The sequence below is a fragment of the Crotalus tigris genome, unplaced genomic scaffold (assembly GCF_016545835.1).
Source record: "Crotalus tigris isolate CLP2741 ecotype Arizona unplaced genomic scaffold, ASM1654583v1 scf7180000018537.1059022, whole genome shotgun sequence".
NCBI lineage: Eukaryota > Metazoa > Chordata > Lepidosauria > Squamata > Viperidae > Crotalus > Crotalus tigris.
In genome coordinates, this window is record NW_024097062.1 from 231455 (window position 1) to 253864 (window position 22410).

The window sequence follows — 22410 nt, forward strand, 5'->3', positions numbered from 1 at the left end:
CGTGATGGGAGGAGGAAGGTGTGATTATACATGAAGATTACAGGCAATTGTTTACATTCAGCTATTGGGCAGATCAACACTTATGGGTTGAAGTGGTAGAGTAGAACGTTTTTAGCTGTTTTGAGATAACCAAGTCTTCCTTGAGCCATAAAGCAAGTTTCCAACTACATACACTGTAAGTATCTTTTTTCCCTTATTTAATTTTGTGTAATGCAAAGTTCTGAGTTTGAAGTCAAAGACCTTGTGCATTTTATTCAAGATGTAAGGTATTACTTTGGTTGTTCAGTTGAAACCTCATGTGTTTCTAAAAGATTTCACACTTCAAAGTCTGGACCATCTGTTCTGTTGGTGTCTTCCAAGTGTCCGCTTTACTGCTAAAATTATTCTGAACTATTTTTTCATTGGTATTTTAATGTGAGGCTCTTAAAATACATAATAAACATGTTTCTTGTGTTTTGTTTGTGTTAGTTAAATTTTGAGCATGGTTTTAAGGAGAACATGAAACTTGAGGCTGTGAATTCAGAAAACCCAGAAGAAATCTGTGTGGCTACTATTACAAAGGTGAAGGATTCCTATCTCTGGCTCCAGTTGGAAAGTAAGTTGTCTTTCAGAGGAGAGAAAGATCTTTTTAACTTGATTTGCCATTCCACAGGTCACATTTGCAGACGTATTTTGCCTGAATGCCATAAATAATATATAGCAAACTATTTTCCTCCAGGAAATGTTTTGAAATAGCTGCATTTAATCTGTATTTCTTTTTTTACCACTCCTGATAATTAAAAAACCTTGAAAATAGATACTTGTAGCCTGGCAGACCCCTTTATGGATTACTGCCTTGTCGTGGCGAACCAGCGTATGTTGGCAATTTGATCTCTAGTTCCTCTGCCTCTTCGAAATTCTGCCTGTACTTCTGGTAGTTCTCGATCCACATACTGCTGGAGTCTAGCTTGTAGGATTTTAAGCACAACTTTACTAGCATGTGAAATGAGTGCAATGGTGCGATAGTTTGAACATTCTTTGGCATTGCCTTTCTTTGGAATTGGAATGTAAACTGACCTTTTCCAATCCTGTGGCCACTGTTGAGTTTTCCAAATTTGCTGGCAAATTGAGTGTAGCACTTTTACTGCATCGTCTTTTAAGATTTTGAATAGCTCAGCTGGAATACTGTCACCTCCACTAGCTTTGTTGTTGCTCAGATTTTCTAAGGCCCATTTCACTTCACATTCTAGGATGTCTGGTTCGAGGTCAGTGACCATCTCATTGTGGTTATCTGGGATGTTAAGCTCATTCTTGTATAGTTCTTATGTGTAGTTTTGCCATCTCTTCTTAATCTCTTCTGCCTCTGTTAGGTCTCTGCCATTTTGGTCCTTTATCATGCCCATCTTTGCATGAAATGTTCCCTTCATATCTCCAATTTTCTTGAAGAGATCTCTGGTCCTCCCTATTCTGTTGTTTTCTTCTATTTCTTTGCGCTGGGAAAGATTGAGGGCAATAGAAGAAGGGGACGACAGAGAATGAGATGGCTGGATGGAGTCACTGAAGCAGTAGGTGTGAATTTAAATGGACTCCAGAAGATGGTAGAGGACAGGAAGACCTGGAGGAATGTTGTCCATGGGGTCGCAATGGGTCGGACACGACTTCGCAATTAACAACAACAACAGCCTGGCAGAGCTAATTGATAAGATTAGAGACAGTTCACATGTGCAGAGGAATGAGAACGTACCAGTTCATAAGAAATATTATAGCTGGTTAGCCCTGTAAGATAGTGGTGATATAGCAGTGGCAGCGATGACAGTTGTGCTTGCGAACATTATGATGATGATGATGATTATTATACAGGTTCTAAAATCCCAGTGCCTGAATGCATAGTGAGTGTGGAGTCTATGAATATATTTCCAGTTGGTTGGTGTGAAACTAATGGATACCAGCTTAGACCTCCTCGCAGAGCAGTAGGTATGAATATTATTTATTTATTAGATTGTTTTTATCCCACCTTTATTATTTTATTACTTTATTACTCAAAGTGCCAAGCATATATAATATTCCTTCCTCCCTCTATTTTCCCTGATTTCTAGGCCAGTACCTGAACCAAACTGGTGCATAACTGTATTAGACAATGAGATGTGCTTTGAAGTATTTATATGTGATTTGTTAAACATAATAAAAAGAGACATGATCTTGGTTGCAGCACATAAACATACTTGTAAAGATCATAAGAAGTATAAAATTAGTGATTTTATTTAATTCTAAGATTGCCTGAGAATTAGTAGCAAGGTAAAGATAAGTGTTTGGAGCTGAGGTCATTATTGGTATTTTGACAGAACATGTTGGTGCACTTGCAAAACTGAAGCCATGAAGTTGTTTATCAAATAGAAAGCTAATCCTCCCCCTCCTCCTTCCACCCAGTACTCTTGGCCATGCTATCAAATTTCTTGTGAGTTTCAAAGGCGTTGGTACAAATAAGGAGTTTGATGTTTCAATTCATTGTTTTTTTAAATTAAAAACTCCTGTTAAAATTCATTTGGGATCTGAGGCTCTGCACCTGCTTTAGAGGATATTTGCTAAAATAAGTGCATTACATGGAAGACTTTAAATTAATATTTTTAGGAACTGAATTGGAGAAGTGCCCATTTGTAAGATCAAAAAGAATAAAATCGTCGTTTCCATATTGGTGTTTTGTTACTAGGTTACAATTTATAGTGATTATGTGATTATTTTCATGTAAAGAGTTGCAGTTGCCTTGTGTCATCATAGGATATATCTTATAGTGTTTATATTACATTAATAATCAGCATGCTTCATTTTGATTTACAGTGAACAAGGAAAAGAAAATTGCAGTTGTTCAACCAGAGAAACAGTAAGCATTAAACTTAATGTTTATAATGAACAATGATTTGATTTTCAAAATATTAAATACAAGGACAGGTAACTAGAGCTAGGCATTTTGAAACCTTTTTCAACAGTGCCTCTTTCTGTCTTCTTTTCTATGTTTTTACACTGTGGTACTTTTTATAATATAATTGATTTATTTACCACTGCATGTTTTTCTAACCACACTGATGCCAAAATATATACCGTATATGCCGGTGTATAAGGCAACTTCCGCGAGCGCTAAAATCGGCGCCAAAGACGGGAGTCGTCTTATACGCCAGTCGTCTTATACGCCGGAAGTACTGGTAGTTTCTGGTGTATAAGACGACGTTCTAGGAATGCGGCCCGGCGATAAAGACGGGGGTCGTCTTATACGCCGGGTCGCCTTGTACGCCGGCATATACAGTATTACAATGTCATAATGCAAACTCCATGACACGCTTGTCACATGCCTCCTTCTCTTTCCCCATTCCACCCCTGATGAATGACTGGGTCTGAGAATTATGATTATTGGCTAGTCTAGAACTATAATACAATTTAAGCAGATGTGCTTAAGCTTTATATGCAACTGTATAGTTAGTTTAAAGGAGAAATGAATTGGTTATAATTATTTTTATTTTGTTTGGTACCCATTGTCCCTTACTGAATTGGGCTGTATTCAAAATTGAAAGTTGTTATTTCCTCTTGCCTCAATCCCATCCCACTAGTTTTCTTTTTCTCTTTCCTTTTTCTTCCCCTTCCCAGTATCTTCATATCTAATTATTTTTTTCCTCCTTGTTTAAGTTTGAAATATATGTCTGAAAGGAATCGATTCACATGTGCAAATGAGAATATTTGCTATATGTAAATGGGGTTTATGTTATGAACAGGATACATTATTTTATGGGCAATTCATTTAATCGTTGGTTAAGAATCGAGGCTGCCCTGAGCCTGCCCCTATTTTGTTGTGCATCTTCTGGGAAGAATACATTTTATACATATTTACATGTATTTGTTCATTTAAAACATTTATATGGCTGCTCAAGTCACTCACAATGACTCTGGGCAGTTTACAAAAATAAAATTTAATTACAAAAATCAATACCCCCCCCCCAACTCAGAAGCCAAGCATGCATGAATACCTATGTGCCCACACCTGTTTAGCAAATTAATGATAAATCTTGAGAATTGGTTTTATTAGAGTTCATAGTCTCTTGTCAATTTGGGATGGGGTGAAGGAGTTTTTTTAAATATAGGGTTGTCTTTAGGCAGAAATTTGTCCTCTGAACTTGCTGCATGGCTCCCAGACATTTCATTATCAAACTAGGTAACATCTTTAGCAGAGTTTTGGGTGAAGTGTCTTGTTCATTTATATAGGTACTAGGTGGTCGGTTGGTCTTGTGACTGGTTGAATCACAAGACTGATTGAGTCACAAGACTGATTCTGGTCTTGTGACTTCTGACTGGTTGCTGTGAAGCGCGGAATTTAACTGATGAGGGAGTGGTCAGTTCTGTCATTGATTAGTGAGTCGGGTGGTCCACTTCCTTATTTCTCATAAGCTGGTTCTAAGTCAGTGTGTTTGTTGATGGACCCATTGATAGAATGCCACTCTTCGATAAATTCATGTGCCTGACAAGTTTTGGCATGGCCGATTATTCAGCTTCATCCCAGTCAAACCAGTGTTGTTTGTTGTTGATATGACTGGCGATCAGGGACTTTGGATCATGCTGTTTGACAGCCAGTGGATTCTGGTTTTTAACTGTTCTGTCTGCCTGATGTAGAACTGGTTACAATAGTTGCAAGTGATTCTGTATATTATGTTGGTGCTGTCTTCTTTCAGTGTTCTGTCTTTGATTTTTATAAGTTCCTGTCTGAGTGCGAATGAGAGTTAGTGGGATATTGTTATTCCTAGGGAATGCAGTAGCCTGGCAGTCACTTCTGATGTGCCTTTGATGCATGGCAGGATTGTCTTCCTTTTAGATGATAAATACTTTTAAGTAACGTTCCTTCTCCAAATCATGGAGGTAATGGGACGTTGATTTCTATCTTTGTATCTCTGCCCCCCCCCTTCCCGCCCCAGGGATTTAACACTTAGGAAATGGTAAGAGAATTGCTTAGTGTCCACTTCTTCATAATACATAATTATTCTTGAGACATAATTCTGATCATCTTATTTTCCACTTACATTGAAAAATAATGAAATGTGCCCTTATTCTCAATATGCCTGAGTCTTATATCATGTTCGCTTTAAGAAACAATATGGAACAAAGCTCTGCAAAATTCAATTTTAATCTTCCATTTCTTTTCCCCCACCCCCTCTACTTTTTGTCAGGATATTATCTTCAAGAACTGTCAGTGAAGGATTAAAGACCCAGGAACTGAACTCAACTGACACTAGTAAGAAAGCAATGTTTACATGTGAGACAATAAGACTGCGACCTATCTAGCTATGATATCTGTATGCTTTATTTATATTTATGGAAACTGATAGCTCTGAAGTAATTATAAGATCTGTCATTGGCTTAGATTTCTTGAACTATTCCCTGCATGTGAGGCTTTACTGAACAAACATATCTTGCATGCATGTAAAAAAATTTAGTTTTACCATAAGGGACTGTCACTCTATTACAGATAACTCTGGCAACTCTATAAACAAAAGTCCGCTTGAGAGTAAAATTCCATATGTACCAGATGGTGAAATTTAATCATTTGCTAAATTGTTTAATGAATAAAAGTTCAATAATTACATCCATTTCTGAAATATCTAAACCAATCTATCGACACACTCTAAAACCTTATTTGCACAGCTTGCAGTGCCTGCAAAAGATATGGTTTGAGGCACTATCTAAATTTGCACTTTCCATAAGTAGAGGCCGTGCTCATTCTGGAATTTAATTGTTTTTTTTTTAATACATCAATATAATCTCATTTTTATCTATGCCATTTATAAACCATGTGACATTATGGCTTTAAGGGAAGCAATTCTTATCCCAAGGATAGCTATAATGTAAGCTTAGTTAACTTCAGCAATCTCACATCACAGAGGTGACTTGCTGATTTATTTTGCTATATTGAGCAATAAAGTAATTGTAAGTACAGTATTGTTTAATCCTTAATCAGTATAACATTGGAAAATCCAATTTTTGAGACAATCATCCATTACAGGGTTATTAAGCAGTGTTTTTTTATGAGACAGATATTTCTTGCATCTGTTAGCTTTTGTTTGGCTTTGAGGTGCAGTCATGTAGTCATCCCAGCCTCAGCATGAGTAATTAATATGAAAACTATAATTACTGTCACCTTTATTCTGAGTGGACTATATTATAAGATTCCATATAGTAACCCCATATGTTTGTAGTCCTTGCTGAACTGTAAAGACATAAAATAAACTCATTTGCAAAAATCTAATCTAGCAATTTTTCAACAAGCCCTACAAAATGCTTACTCGTTTAGAAATAGGACAGAAAGCGTTACTTGTATCTAGCTTTCTGACCGTGGATGTCTAGAATTATCTCAGGAAGGTGTGATTTACATGTACCTCAATGTGTATATGTACATTTGATGCAGACATTATAGTTCAGAGAAAGTTGAAGTAAAAAAAAAGCAGTGCCAGCAGGCTGTGTCTTCCTGTAATATTCACTTTCATCTCCTAAATTTTTATAAGGAAAAATTGATAAAGCAGTCATGTTTGTACTCTACCTAAAACTGATCTTGCGAATACCAAAGCGTGTGCTACCCTATTGCAAAAGCTCAAGTAAATGAAAGTGAGAATAAAGACAGTAATAGATCAGCCTGAAAATAACAAGCACCAATACCTTTCATTCTAGAAAACTATATTAAGTCTCGAATGTAACCCAAATATACTTATAAAATCTGTTGGAAAGAAACATTCTTTGTTTGGACATTTCCCCATCCCAAGGTTAATTATGTGACTAAATAATCCATTGACTATTGGATTATTTAACATTCCCAGTGGTTGAAATAACCAAGCTGGAAGAATGTAGTAGAAACATCCAAATGTGTATTTCAAAGAGGACCAGTATTTAGAAGTTGACAAACAAAACTGAAACCATCCCCCCCCCCCCACCCGTGGTCCATGGAAAACTTGTCTTCCAGGAAACCAGTCTTTGATGCCAAAAATGTTGGAGACAGCTGCTGTACATTATATATAGGGAACTGCCTGTTACTTTATTTTCTGTTGATTCATTGATCTTTTGTAAGTAATGTTTTAAGTAGATGTTTGCATTCAGAAATTGTTTTATTTTTCCAGTTGTAACAAATGGTAAATACTGTTGCCCAAAGATCTACTTTAACCACCGATGCTTCTCAGGACCTTATCTTAACAAAGGGAGAATTGCAGAACTCCCACAGTCTGTAGGACCTGGGAATTGCGTCCTTGTTCTTAAAGAGGTAAGGGCATCTGCAGTGCATGGCTGTGGATCTGCTGCACCATTTACTCAATTGATTATTATTTGTGGAAGAATGTTGGGATTTTGGCTAGGAGAAAATAGGAAGAAAGAACAACAGTAAGATGGCTACAAACTGACAGTGGGCCAGTACGATAAAAACACCACAAAAAGTTCAGAAAGAGTCAACAATTTTGAAAAGCTAGACATAATATTTAGAAGTGTTCCGGGAATTGGGCTTCATCAATAAGAGCAGCATGTGGTGGCTAAATGAAAATAAAAAAGAGAAAAATGTTATTACTTCATTCTTTGTATTTTTCATAAGATTCTGTCTCCTGCCCTCCCCCCCTCCCCCAGTTTGCAAGTATAATTTCAACATCCTGGTTATTTTCCTCCATAAGTGAAGTCGCTATTATCATACAAGCAGGCAGAGAGAAAGAAACTTTAAACAGAGGAAAGAATTGCCAAGGATAAACCTACAAAACAAACGTTTTTCAGGGCAAATATCTGGCTAAAAATATGTAGATCCTGAGCTACTCCCTCCCCCCTCTTTTTTGGGGGGGGTTTGATTGACAGATTCAAACCCCTGCTTCCACTTCTCTGATGGGCACCCAGAGTGGAAGGAAAAGTATTCCTTTCACTAACTAGCATCTAATCAGGGGAAGTAATACCGTACATCACTGCATTGTTAGGCTGATAAGGGGTGGTTACACTGTTAGACTGATAAGGGGCGGTTAGGAACTGGCATAAAAAAACAACTTTAAGCTACTAGCATGTGAGTATTTTTGTTTGTCCCTGTAAAATAGAATTTCTATCATATTAAAAAAAATGGGTTTTTTAAACTATTATATAAGCATGCTGAATTGATTTGTTTTGGAAAAGGTGAACGGAATACAAATTTGCTGCAAACAAATAAAGGAAAAGTAGATTTTTATAGGGTTTATAATTAATTTTCTATTTTATAGAAATGCCTAAGTGATATTATGGGTATTGGGGACTGAATTTTGTAGCAGCAGAAACTGCCCAAGGCAAAATACCAAGTTTGATGAGTCAGTAATTGGATCTGTTATGACCAGATCCAATTACCTGAATCCTTTGAGAACATCCCAGATTATTATAGCTGCCTTTGGGATTTAGCTACACATTAGATGCCATTGGTAATGCTTCTTATTGGCAGCATTGTCAGATACTGTATAGTACTCAAGATTCAGTATTGCTACATAATTTTTATGATAGTCAAGCAGTCATCTTCAGTATTCAAGGTCTGTATGTTGGTGGTCTTTTCAGTATTTTCCTTGTGGGGAGGTGTATATTTCTTTATTTAAATCCATCCTGACCAACCTCAGCAATGCTTTTTATTTTCTTTTTTTTCATTCTGTAATAAATGGCCTCTGCTGTTTCACTACCTCTTGTGAAATTTCTTCAAATTCCCTTTCATTAACTCATTCACACCTTGACTTCTTATCTCCTTTGCATAATCCTCCTGCTCAGTGAAATTCTCTTCACAACCTTTTTCCATCTGGAGGACATTCGCTTATTTCCTTGGCAGTCAAAATAAATGAAATGTGCATAAAAATAAAAACATTCTAGATTAATTACAAAATTTTGTTAGGAAAATATTTTATAGTAATCCCTGAATAAAATTGAGGGATATTAATAAAAATGTTGTATTACACTGCATGTGGAATGCTACTAGATTTTGGAATATCTGTTCCAAATTATACACTGTTAAGTGCTTGGTTGAGAACCAGTTTGGTACAGTAATTAGGTACCAGGTTAGAAAGTGGGAGATTGTGAATTCTAGTCCCGCCTTAGACATAAAATCACCTGGAAGATCTTAGGCCAGTCACTTTTTCTCAGCCTTAGGAAAGGAGGTAAGAGAAAACCACTTCTAAAACCTTTCCAAGAAAATTTGCAGGAATTAATGACAGGTTTGCTTTGCATTTACTGTTAGAAACTTGTTATGCTGGTCATTTAATAGAGTTAAACAGCTAAGTCACAATAATTATTAAAGTAAGTCTTATTGATCACATTAATATATTACATCTATTTTTCTCTTTCTCTGAATTTAGGTTCTCTCTTTGTTGATCAACGCTGCTTATAAACCTAGCCGTGTTCTTAGAGAAATACAACTAGATGAAGAAGCTTCATGGCACGGATATGGAGAGACTTTGAAAGCGAAGTAAAATACTCCATTCAAAATATTTATATTTTGCTATTAGAGCTAAATTAGTTATACTGACAACAGTTTTGGCATGGCACTTTCAGGACTTAATTGGCAGAATAGATCCAAATTGAACTTTCCAAGTACCGTAAATGCCGGCGTATAAGGCGACTTCCGCGAGCGGTGAAATCGGCGCCAAAGACGGGGGTCGTCTTATACGCCGAGTCGTCTTATACGCCGGAAATACTGGTAGTTTCTGGCGTATAAGATGACGTTCTAGGAATGCGGCCCGGCTATAAAGATGGGGGTCGTCTTATACGCTGGGTCGCCTTGTACGCCGGCATTTACGGTATATTAGAACTTTCCTGTATGAATAGACTTTTATCCATATATAATTTGCCCCCCTCCCCCCATCTTCATCCTTAAAATTCAAAAGCTTCCAGGATAATGTATTTTATAGCTGCAGTAGAAATCCTAATTGTAGATAAAAGTCGCCCTCATATTAGAAGTCATTTGAACGGTTGAAAAGTCACATGAAACTTCAACACTGTTTGGATTCTGGACTGTCTTTCTGCCAGGGAAATAAAATCTGTGATAGTCCAACTAGCCTCCTTCAGTTTCTCCACTCTGTAATTTAATTTAGGCTGGAGGAATAAGTTTTGGTTGGCTGCATGGGAGGTGAGAAAGGGAAAGCTGCTAGTCTAATCTTAGTATTCCCTAATTAAGCCCTCTTCCCCTGCTGATGGTGTTTTTACATGGAAATAACAAGCACACCAATTTAATAACCATCTTTGAGTTGCCTTAAGCAACTGATTTATTTATTCAGTCAAAGGTTAAGAGGCTTACTCAAGCAGAAAGAGTATGAAAGGCTGGGTTATTACAGTTTCTTTTATTTGCTTTTGCTTTGAAAGTAACTTGATAAAATAATATTAAGGCTATTCCAGAGCACTTCTCATAATAATACCTGAAATAGAAAAGACTGCAGTAGTTCAGAAACTACTGCTGCTTCAGCTCTGGCTGATAATGGGTTGGTCTCTTTTCTTTGTTGTGTGAAATAATTGTTAGTAAACCAGTGCTGCCTTCAGATCCTTTGATGTTCCTTTATTAGAGGTTATAATATTTGTAATAAACTAAAAAGGCAAGCATTTTTAACACAGATACTGCTTTAATGTGCAAAGAAGAAAAATAATATATAGAGAACAAAAATAAATGGTATCATATATAGGTAGTCCTCATTTCAACAATGGTAATTGGGAATCAGAATTTCCGTCACTAAGCAATGCGGTTATAAAGCATGATTCTGTGTGATCGCATCACAGAGATGGCAATCCCAGCAGTCTTTGTTGCTGTTGTTAAGTGAGAATTACGCATCAGTAAGTGAGGACTTCTCATGACTGGGACTTGTGTTTTTCTGCCAGCTTCCAACAAACAAAGTCTGGGAAAGCTTGTAGGGAGTGGCAAGACATAATTATGACAAGCTTTTCTTTAGGCAGCTATCAAGCAGGGTGGTATTCCCCCACCCTCATATAATGCTTATTTTCTTTCATTTTTAGATAATGTACTTGCATTTATTTCTGTGCTGCCCAAAGCCAGCATGGAATTGGACACCCTTATATATCTAAATCAGGCATGTCAAACTAGCGATGTCACATGACGTCACACAACGTGTCAGGCCGGTTTTGCCATTGCCGGCAATGGCATGGGTGTGGCTTTCACGTGACACGTCCGACCTATGGGCCGGCAGTTTGACACCCCTGATCTAAATGAATGAATAAATAATACTTTAAACTGGAAATTTAACGTATGGTGATATGCCTTTTGCTCAAACCTCTTCCTCTCTTTACATTTTTAACAAGACTTTAGGACTGGCCCTCCTCACATTTTAATCCATCGTTTATTAATTATTTATTTAATAAGCTACAGTTCACTGGACAGATACAAGCCACGGTTTGAAAATCAAAATAGTGTAAACCACAGGCTGTAAGTCATTATATGGTACATTTTGGTTTGATTACTGTACTGTGTGAAGCCATCTCATGTGTATTTCTCTGATATACAGAGTGTATTTCTGTGTTTACTGTCTCCTTTCCTTATTAATGAAACCTTCCTTTGCTACAGATATAAAGGAAAGAGCTACCGGGCTACGGTGGAAGTGGTAAGAACAGCTGATCGAGTTGCAGACTTCTGCAGGCAGACCTGCATCAAACTGGAATGCTGTCCAAATCTCTTTGGCCCCCAAATGGTGCTAGACAAATGTTCTGAGAACTGCTCTGTTCTAACAAAAACCAAATACAGTAAGTAATTGTATTATTGACATTTATTTACTCCAAATTGTGTAGGCAGCTAGAAAGAGCATTTTTCAATGAATACACAATATCCCAAAAGCTTTATGATGGCTGCCAGTTGGCACTTCCTAGGGCTTTCAGTAAACAGAAACAAAGCTTGCAGTGGTGTAATTGGATTACAGCCAATTGCTTGGATAACATACTAATCCATGAATTAATGCTATTTAATCAATAATAAATCATGGTACCATTTATGATTAATGGTTTTCTGCTTCACCATGAAGTGCCCACATTTTGGGCTTCAGACATTACAATATCTCAAGTCAAATTATAACTGCATTAAATTTAAGAGAAATATCTTGCAGATCTTCTTTTTAACAGTTAGATAAATTTTATGGAGGAAATTCAGTAAGGTTATGGCTAAGTGCGTATGTAAATCCAACCATTGTCACTGTAATTTCTGAAAGCTTTTTGTTTTATTTTGTTTCAGATTTTAGTAAAAAATAAAACGCTACTTTCACTTTCATTAGCATCTTACATACTATCTTTTCTGTTTGATAACCCCTCCAGATAACCCTTCTTTGTATTATTTGTTCCTTTGGGAGGTGGGTGGAATGGCTCTTCTCTTTGATTACATCTCATGTTGCATAACTGATGCATTTAGAAACCAGTTTGACTTATAAATTGGCAGACAACCCATCCTGGTCTTTGTAAACACTCTGCTCTTTTTCCTAAGGCATATCCCACCACTGCTACTACAGTAATGTAAAGGTTGCATACAAACAAAATAAGCCTCTCTATATATAGAATAAGGCCTTATCTTTTTAAGAACAAATGGTGAATTGTGTTTCATGATCATAACCCTTTTCTTTTAACCTCCTGCAGCCCATTATTATGGAAAGCGGAGAAACAAAAGGATTGGCCGACCACCTAGTATCCACAGCAACATTGAGGCAAGCATGAAAAAAGCAAACAGGAAAAGAAAAAAACGGAAAAACTTCTTTGTTCATAAGAAGAAGCGATCCTCTACCTCTGTAGATAACACACCAGTGGGATCACCCCAAGTAGGCAACTAGGGGGGATGTGTGTGTGTTTAATATGCAAGTCTATAGAGGTTGTGGGATAAAGTGGTTGCTAATCCATGCTATTCTGAGTGGTTCTGTATTGTTTCAGGGAAGTGGAGGTGAAGATGAAGACGATCAGGATGAGATAGACGAGGAATCTCTTACTGAAGACAGTACTTCTGAGCATCAGGAAGAGCTGCTTGAGGAGTCTGAAGTATCAGAGAAGAAATCACAGTCCTCTTCCCCAACGCAGAGTGAGCAGTCTCATTTTGGGGCTCCAGACCGGGACAAACGGAAAAGAAAACTACGGACTTTTTCTTTCTCAGATGATGAAAATAAGCCACCTTCACCAAAGGTATGTTTTGATTTTAAAACATGTAACAATCATCAAGCTTTTCAGCAACTCTCTCTTAAATTAATAGAAAATACAATTCTGCTTTACAAAAAATAGTCAGAAATGTAAATATCTTTGCTGCAAAAGATGCTGCATTAAATCTGTAGAAATCTGTTCATTATGAAACATTTATATCCTCAACTCTGAGAATTCTAGGTGACTTATTTCTGATCACAAAATGAGGGTACATATTTATAGGATATGTGAAATTAATTATAATTAACTAATTATAATATATAATTGTAATTATAATATACTGTTATGACACAATCTGCTTTAGGATATCACACAGGAGCAAATATATAGAAGACTGATGATCCTGATGAAACAAATTTCAGGTTTAGACCATAGGAAATTACAAAACTGGAGTAACTTACTGAACTGCAGATAGTCCTCAATTTACAATGGTTCATTTAGTGACTGTTCAAAGATACAGTGGCACTGAATAAAATGACTTATGACCATTTTTCACTCTTACAACCATTGCAGGATCTCCATGGTCACTTGATCAAAATTCAGACACTTAGCAACTGACACATATTTATGATGGTTGCAATGTTCAGGGGTCACGTGATCTTCTTTTGTGACCTTCTGACAAGCAAAGTTAATCAGAAAGCCAGACTCACTTAACAACTGTATTACTAATTTAACAACTTCAGTGATTCACTAACAACTGTAGCAAGAAATGTCGTAAAATTGGGCTAAATTCACTTAAGAACTGTCTTGCTTAGCAACAGAAATTTTGAGATGTATGTATATATGTATGTATGTATGTATGTATGTATGTATGTATTTAGAAATACAAGTAAAAATTCGACTCTTGGGAATGTCCATGTTACCAAAATAATGATCACCAAGAGAATATCTAAGAAAATAGAATTTAATCAACTTAGCTTTCGTCAAACACACTTGACATCGTCAGGGTTAAAAGGTAAACGCTGAGAGGAGCTTTATATACAGTTGTTAAGTGCCTGTTTCCGGCTCCTGGAGCGTGTCATCGGCCCCAGCTGATCGAGCTGCGTTCCAAGTGCACCTCCTACGTCAACACACATTCCTTTCTTTTTCCTAATTTGCGTTCCCTCGCACACTGCTCTACCCACCATTTCGGAGTTAGGCGGATTCGGGATTGGGATACTCCTTCCTCCCTTGTATATAATTTTGGCTAACGATGCTACAAAGGGAGGCCGTCTGCTGAAAGAAGCGTGGTTCTCAGGAACAGATTTGATCAATCGGCATGTGGACTTGTGCTCAGCACACCAGGCTCTAAGAACGTGGAGTGCTGGTTGTCGTGCTAACGCTCAAAAAGGACTTAATCACAAGCCGCATGGACAAGAGAAGGATACCCCCCTGAACCCCCACCCCCCTCCGCTCAATTATGCTGGCGGAGCCCCGGTTGACAGTTCCCCCCCACCAAGTACGCAACTACCGTTTGACCATCAACAGACCGATCCCAACGGACAACTACCGCAGGACCCTTTGCGATGCCTTGAAGGCGGGTTCCCCTTGGAATGGAAGGATAATATGCGGAGCAATGGAGTGGGACTCGAGGGACCGGAGGACAGACGAGATATAGCGAAGTCTGAAGGTGGTAATGAGGATGACCTACCTTCCAATGACACTGTTAGACATGCAATGGTGACCCGGTCAAGATTGAATGAAGGGAGACACCCCCCTCCGGTGTATTCGACATGGAGGCGGGCAGTTGGGCAACGATTGCAGCCAAGACAGAGGAGTCCTGTAGGGAGTGAAGGTGGGGAATCGGAGACGAATGAGAACGGCACTCACCGACAACGGACTGAATAGCACAGTGCTGTCAATGGGACGGCAACAGAGAATGTTCTGGGCATGCATGAGAGAAGAGGGGCTGGAATGAATAATAGGCCACCCAGGACAACGCACGGGAGGGAGGACAGGAGGGAGAATAACACGAGGTGGGAGGAACTCACATCGTGGCTCCGAGGGATAAGTAAACAAGAACGAAACAGGTCTGAGGTCCATGGGACCACGAGAAGTGACTCAAACACCCCCCCCACTCCTCAGAGGAAGCCGCATATAGGGCGGTGGAGGAACTCTATACAAGGGAGGAGAGAGTATCCCAATCCCGAATCCGCCTAACTCCGAAATGGTGGGTAGAGCAGCGTGCGAGGGAACGCAAACTAGGAAAAAGAAAGGAATGTGCGTTAACGTAGGAGGTGCACTTGGAACGCAGCTCAATCAGCTGGGACCGATGACACATTCCAGGAGCCGGAAACAGGCACTTAACAACTGTATATAAGGCTCCTCTCAGCATTTACCTTTTAACCCTGACAATGTCATGGTATATATGTTAAACAGTTATATATATATTAAACAGTTAAAAAGCAGGATATATATATTAAACAGTTATATATATAATAAACAGTTAAAAAGCATGAGCATCAGGAAATTTTACAATTTCCTGTGGCTCGTCTAATTCATAAAGAACATTTTTATGTTCTGGAAAAGATATCTCTAAGGAAGAAAAAGTGATATTTTTATCTTTATGTCTTGTGGCATAGGAAATAAAAATAGAAGTTGATGAAAAATTACAGCTGGACAGCAATCCTCTGGAATGGAGTGTAGCAGATGTCGTGCGGTTCCTTAAATCTACAGATTGTGCGCCATTAGCTAGAATATTCCTGGATCAGGTATGTTTTATTATTGGCAATGAATAATTGACTCCATGAAACCAGTATGTCAACTAAAATAACATTTTGATCATTTTACCTCTGTTTGTACATGCATTTGTGTAATTTGTACATATATATACATGTGCACATGTATAAATTATTAAGAATGTTTTAATGGGAAGGTAAGACTCCTCAAATTTTCTTTGGACTAAGTGAGAACATTTTACTATACTTCTAACTTTATCACTAGGCCTTTACTTTAATGTGTCTGTATGAATTTATATATTTAATTTAAATTTACTTATATCTCTCACAGGATTCTGAATGACTTACAATACAATGGGTAGAATACACATAATACAAAAACTTAAAAAACAAAACAAAAAGGCAGCCAGAATTTGTCTGACATCTTTTTAAAATGTTGCTGTCTTTGGACTCAGTTAGAAAGTAAATGTATGACTCCTGTAAAATATTACCACATTTTGGGGCCAACTTATAATGAACAGGGATAGTTTTTTTTTTCAGTTTTGAAAGGTACTGGCACATTTGATCACTAATAGGTAAAGTTTTAACCCAGAATCACATGAAAAATCCTGCTGTGCTGCCTCATTGTGGCGAGGAAGGGTATATATGGAAAGGATGAGCAAAAGATGCTGGGAATATATGCCAAGTGTATGTAATCTTAGCAAGATCATCTAAGGCATGAAGATCATCCTAGCTGCCAGCTAAAGCAAGCAGAAACTTTTATTGGGCAGCAGTATTATGGGATGGTATTAGGAGTCAGGTGATGATTTTAATGATAACAGCAAAGGCATCATTTCATACTGTGTAGGAAAGGGCAATGGTAAACCGCTCTTGTATTTCACCAAGAAAAGAACACAGATAGACAAGATAAAGCAATTGATGATACAGTGCCAGATGATGGGCTCCTCAGATCAGTGGCACGCTACATATTATTGAAGAAAAGTTGAGAATCTATCTGAGTGCAAATGGTATTTATGAAGTATAAGGAAAAGTTGAGAATCTATCTGAGTGCAAATGGTATTTATGAAGTAACTAAACCAGTGTTTCTCAACCTTAGCATCTTTAAGATATGTGGATTTCGACTCCAAGAATTCCTCAACCAGCATGTTAGCTGGTGTAGTCTGGGAGTTGAAGTCCACACATCTTAAAGGTGCCAGGTGTTTGAGAAACACTGGCCTAGACTAAAGCCTTCCATCTATTTTGCAAATATAGAAAGAAATGTATACTCCCAATGATAGGGAATGGATTGGAATGTTATTTAACCATTTCTGAAATGGTCTTATACATGTAGTCATTGTTTAATAACCACATTTGGGATTGGGAAGTCAGTCGTTAAAGTACATTATTTATTATTAGAGTATTGCATTGATACATGAGCCAGGAGTCTACAGTGCTATTGCAGAGTAGTAGTTTGGCTGCCTGTTTATCAGGTCTTATCAGGTACACACTTGCCTGCTTCCCATGGTGTGCCATAAGAGTGCGAGCTAGCTTCACACCAGAAAGAAAGACGAGAGGTTCTTCTTGCAGCTTTATCCTAGGCTCCCTCCCAGGAAGGTTCAGAGCTGGCAGGATTTGATTGGCTGCACAGAGCACTAACTGGTACCCATTTATCTACTCACATAGAACATACTTTTGAACTGCAAGGTGGGCAGAAGCTAAGGCAAGTAATGGCAGCTCATCCAGCCATGCAGTGCTAGGACTCGAACCACTGGAGCAGAGACCATCTCCAGTGTCATTAAACCTCATAGTCATTAAGTGAAGCAATCACTAAGTAAAATCACTGCTTATGATCTTACTTCAGCTTTCCTTTGCTTTACCAGACCTTCAAAGGTCATAAAAGCAAGGATTGATCATAAAATTACTTTTTTCTTCATTGTCATAATGGAGAAGTCACTAAACGAGAATTGCCTGTATTCTAAAAAGAAGTAGAGCAATGTATTTCCATATGATTTAAATTTAATAAGTGAAGGATTTAATTAATTTTATATTGCTATCATATCCATCTTTCTTGTTCTTTTTATTCTTACATCCAGTTTATTTAACTTACTATATGTAGTGTCTTACCCCAAAGTATTATTTTGTTTATAATGCCTTAATAAAAAACACATTAATAAAAACATTTATTTTAATTTCCCTTGATAGGAAATAGATGGGCAGGCACTTCTCTTGCTCACTCTTCCCACGGTTCAAGAGTGCATGGACTTGAAACTTGGCCCAGCCATTAAACTTTGCCATCACATTGAAAGGGTTAAATTTGCCTTCTATCAGCAGTTTGCCAACTAAAACGGGAGGAAGAAGATAAACTGAACCTGAAACTTTGAAGCACAAGTGCAGTAACCTGCTTTTCCTTCAACAGGAAGAACCAAGAAGGGTTAGATGGAAACTGCTTATGAACTGGCTTTATAGTTTTGCACTTTGAGTGGGGAAAATACTTGGAGCAAAATATTAATGCAATCCTAACTATCTTTGCAGCTGTCTTTTGGCTTTAAAAAGTAGTACTTACTCGTTCTGTACATCAGGGCTTTTTTACGAATAAAAGATGATTTAAATATCTTTCGCGAGGAGAAAAAAAATCCTCCAGTTGTGGTATGGACATAAAGAATTTACAGCATGTGGAAAGGAATGCAGAAGATGAGCATCTCTTTGCTGCTTGCTGAATGACCGTCCTCTTTTTAATTTTAATTTTTTTCAGTCTTGAAGATAATTTAAATGAGTAGACTAGCTGTTTGCCAAGATATGTGGTGTGGCCAAAAGCTTAAAAGTGAAAGTGCAGCTTTTTTCTGATCTTTATTTTAGAGCCTGTTCTCTACCTCTAAAACCAAAAAAGGCTACCAGGCAAGTAAAAGTATGATACAGCTACTGACTTTTCTGTAGTTAAAATTATGGATGTTCCTCTTTTTTCTACTGTCTTGACAGAATCCTAGCCTTTAGCAGCTACTTGATAGTCACAGACTGAAGAAGTAACACTCTTTATTATGGAGAAATATTGATAGTGAAGATTGAGCCTGTCATGTTGTAGTAAAAGTAGAGAGGGAAAACTTAGAAATTGTGGATATTAATATGTGCTATGAGTAAGCTAAAGTTGCACAGAAATATTGCCACACATCAGAAATATATATGTTTGATTTTTTTTAGAAAATATGTAGCTGTTTAGGGGAAATTACATGGTCTTCCCTTATTATTTGCTTAAAAAACTGAACTTGCATCCTTAAAAGAATGAATTGAAATGCAGAGCTCCATCCAGTTCTCAAGTAATTGAATTTCTCCACTTAATTGCTACACTTTTGTAAATGCACCCATAGAACTTGATTTTCTTAAAGTATATACAGAAGAAAAATTGTGGCATAGCTTGCATGCCATACACACACATTAGGAGATGGAGTTTGGTTTGCCTAACATGTAGAGAACTCAACCGAGTTCATCAGCTTAATATGCTGATCTAACACAAAGAGCTACTACTCACAACTATAGGAACAAGCTGATGCTTTAACATGTTTTGAATGGAAAAGTAGGTTTTTATGCAAGCTAGGACCAGAGCAGTTTCTGCATTTCTACCCATTACATACATAATTGGTGACTTCAGCCACTGAGTATTTATTATTCACAAGTTAGATCAAAGCATTGGTGACTTGCTGGAGAGTCATGTTGCAGGGCATATTGAATACTTTTAGGAAGAGAGAGAATGTGGTATCTTGAAAGAAATTTCTTCATAACTTACTCTTGCTACATAGAATCCTAGAGACAGAATGATTTCATGCTTCAGGTTTCAGTCAAAGTAGGTTTAGTACATGAAATGTTATGTAACTGAACACGCGGGCCAAGTTTGCAATTAGATTTGTATATTGAAATTAGTGCTATTCAGATGCTCCATTATTTATAAGAACATGCATGTATGTGAGAGTATAAATGCCTCTGTTTGGCATCAGAAAGAATATTGGAGGTTTTCTTGTAAAAAAAAAATATCCGGCTCAATGTAATTCTTGCTTTATTTAATTAGCTCCAGTTGGAATACGTCCATGTGTTCAAACTTGTATGTCTAACTTTTTCAGGGTTTTTCAAGTAAAGCTTTCATATGCCATATATTGCTATAAGTAATATTTTGAATGCCAGTAAAATAGATGCTGGCTTATTTAGGTTGTATTTATAGGCTGACATATCAGCCTTGTTCTATCATTTTGGTCTTAGTATAACCGTTATGGGTTTTCCCAAAAAAGATGGTTTTCATTACTTGTTACTTTGAATGAGTCACTTCTATGCAACATGTAAAAAACTGATACATTTCATTTCTTGAGGCCGATTCAAGCATGTCTTCTGGAGTGAAGGTTAAAAGATTTAACATAATTTGTAAAATATTCCATATATAGTTCTGAAATATTATGAGTTTAGTAAAATGTAATTTAATCTATAAATCATTCATCTCTTTCCTATTATTGCCCTGATAAGTCAGCCAGTCTTACCTGCTTTGTTACTGATGTGACATTCAAAGCCTGTTGGAATAATAAAATTGGTTACAGAAAGTCTGCAAAGTTAGATAACATTGTATATCTTTATGAGGCCAGTGACATTCTAGCTTGGAAAATTTATGTTGGTTTCAAGGCCTGCATTAATATTTACCTAAAGCAGAGAGAGTAGAAAGGTAAGCATAGTTTTCAGATTCCTGGTGCTAATTGCTGTAGAAAAAGCATATAAAAACTGGCAGCAAACTAGATTTTCTCATGATTGGTGTCTTGAAGAAACACTTTAAAATTTGGGGAGATAGAAAAAAGTCAACATAAACATTTAGCCTACTCTGAAAATATAAGCTGCTTTTTTGTAATTGACCAATGTGCAAAATATTCTTCAATTTTACTCTGTGTAATTGCTATTTTTATGATTCTAAAGATTTGGGAGAACAAAAGAATCAGTCCAGTATTTCATATAGTTACTAAATCGAGCACACAGTTTTCCAAGATTCAGAGATTCTTTTTTTATTTTTAGTATTACAGGCCAAAATTTATCAGTTAAGAAGAGTTGAATAAAAGGTTTTTGCAAAAGATGTTTGCCAAAATGTGAAGTCTAAAGCCAGGATATCAGCCATTTTGTTTCTTTCTGTAAATAAAAGTTCACTCAAGATGTACAGCCAAATGTTTTAGCAGATATAAAATTCAGCATTTTAAATGAAGGTCTTTAAATGCCATTTTTGGCTTTGCCTAAGATAATTGTCTGCTCTGAAAATTTTCAGAATACCCAATAGTTGCTAAGCACAAAGAAACTGACATTGCCTGGAAACCTCACTGATGTAAATTTCACTATATTCCAGGTGCATATGTTGGTATTAAAGTTTCCCTAAATTATCCATATATGACCTTTATATTTGAAAGCAGCCTTAAGGGTAAGAGGTCAGAATGGATTTTGAAAGGATAAAACTAGTTTAAAAACTATGTTATATCTATAATTCAGTAGTATTTGTTGCATGTGCAGCAATATAACCCCTTTCCCTTGACTTGGATTTGTAACAAATGGATTGTATACTGAAGGCTATGAATGTGAATTCTTTTTTTATATCATGTTTCAAAACCAACACTGGAGAAGCACCAGCATAGTGTTTACTCCTCTTAAGTACTTGCTTGCTAGAAATAGATTCTGTTATTTATATTCTTTTAAGCAATTCTTAAAAAAAAAAAAAAAAACTAAAAACCAAATTCCATTCAAGAGAGCAAGTTGCTTTCTTCAATTAATCAATTTAAAGTTCCAGTATTTGTCCTGTGCAGGGCTAGAACCTGGAATCCCTAGACATTTGGAACTTCACAGAAATAGGATTGACTTAAAATACCGTAGATGATTTATGTGTATGAAAAACGTATCCCTGGGTTTGCCCTATAGAGCCTTATGTACCTTATATTACTGAAGGTTTATATTCATCAGCTTCTCCGGCTGCTATTTTAATTTTCACCCATTTTCTCTTCTGTTCTGATTGTTCCCTTAATGTTCATAGACAATCAAAATCTCCTGAAAGAGCCTCTAAGGCAGGTACTGCCAGCATATTTCTTAGTTGTAATAGCTCATTGGACATGCACTTTCCTGCTTTGCTCTAAAAAAAAGATTAAAAATGTATATTGTGTTGTCTTTTCTGCTTGCTGTATTTTTATTTTTATTTTAATTAATATATATGTGTGTGCGTGTGTGTGAACTGAGGATAACATTTTGAAAGTAGAAGTTATGCACATAAAATGTCTACTGAAGCACCTTCTTTGTTGCCTAGGTGCATCAGGTAAAGGGTTTTAAAATATTTTAGATTATTTGACTTGTTCTGTAAATGAATGTATATAATTTTGTGGTACTTCATGACCGTTTTAAGTGGTTGTAAGAAAATTAAAAATACTTAAATTGATGCCAGTTTCTTTTGTGATATTGTTGCCTGCTTGGAGTATTTAACTGTTAAAGAAAAAGTAGATTTGAAAATTCATAGCAGTATATGTGAATTTCCAAATATTTTATATTGTTTTTCAAAAAAACCCAACTACAGTTTTCGAATCCTGGAGCAAATTGGCTATTGTCACCTTAATAACAATTTTCTGAGAAACATTTCCATTTT

The 22410-nt window shown here is 36.8% G+C and overlaps 1 protein-coding gene across 5 annotated transcripts in view; it reads left to right on the forward strand.

The window, feature by feature from the left end:
* Positions 1–22206, forward strand: part of SFMBT1 (Scm like with four mbt domains 1) — a 134456-nt gene extending 112250 nt beyond the window's left edge. For 4 of the 5 annotated variants that reach the window (XM_039353878.1, XM_039353877.1, XM_039353876.1 and 1 more), the window contains 11 exons: positions 469–595; positions 1840–1953; positions 2815–2857; positions 5184–5248; positions 7122–7261; positions 9330–9439; positions 11540–11715; positions 12592–12770; positions 12880–13125; positions 15702–15830; positions 17979–22206. In XM_039353878.1, coding sequence (XP_039209812.1) covers positions 469–595; positions 1840–1953; positions 2815–2857; positions 5184–5248; positions 7122–7261; positions 9330–9439; positions 11540–11715; positions 12592–12770; positions 12880–13125; positions 15702–15830; positions 17979–18119 — 1470 coding nt within the window. In that variant the 3' untranslated portion in view covers positions 18120–22206. The remainder of the gene's footprint in view (positions 1–468; positions 596–1839; positions 1954–2814; positions 2858–5183; positions 5249–7121; positions 7262–9329; positions 9440–11539; positions 11716–12591; positions 12771–12879; positions 13126–15701; positions 15831–17978) is intronic. The other variant, XM_039353880.1, reaches the window with a different exon arrangement.
* Positions 22207–22410: the final 204 nt, after the last annotated feature.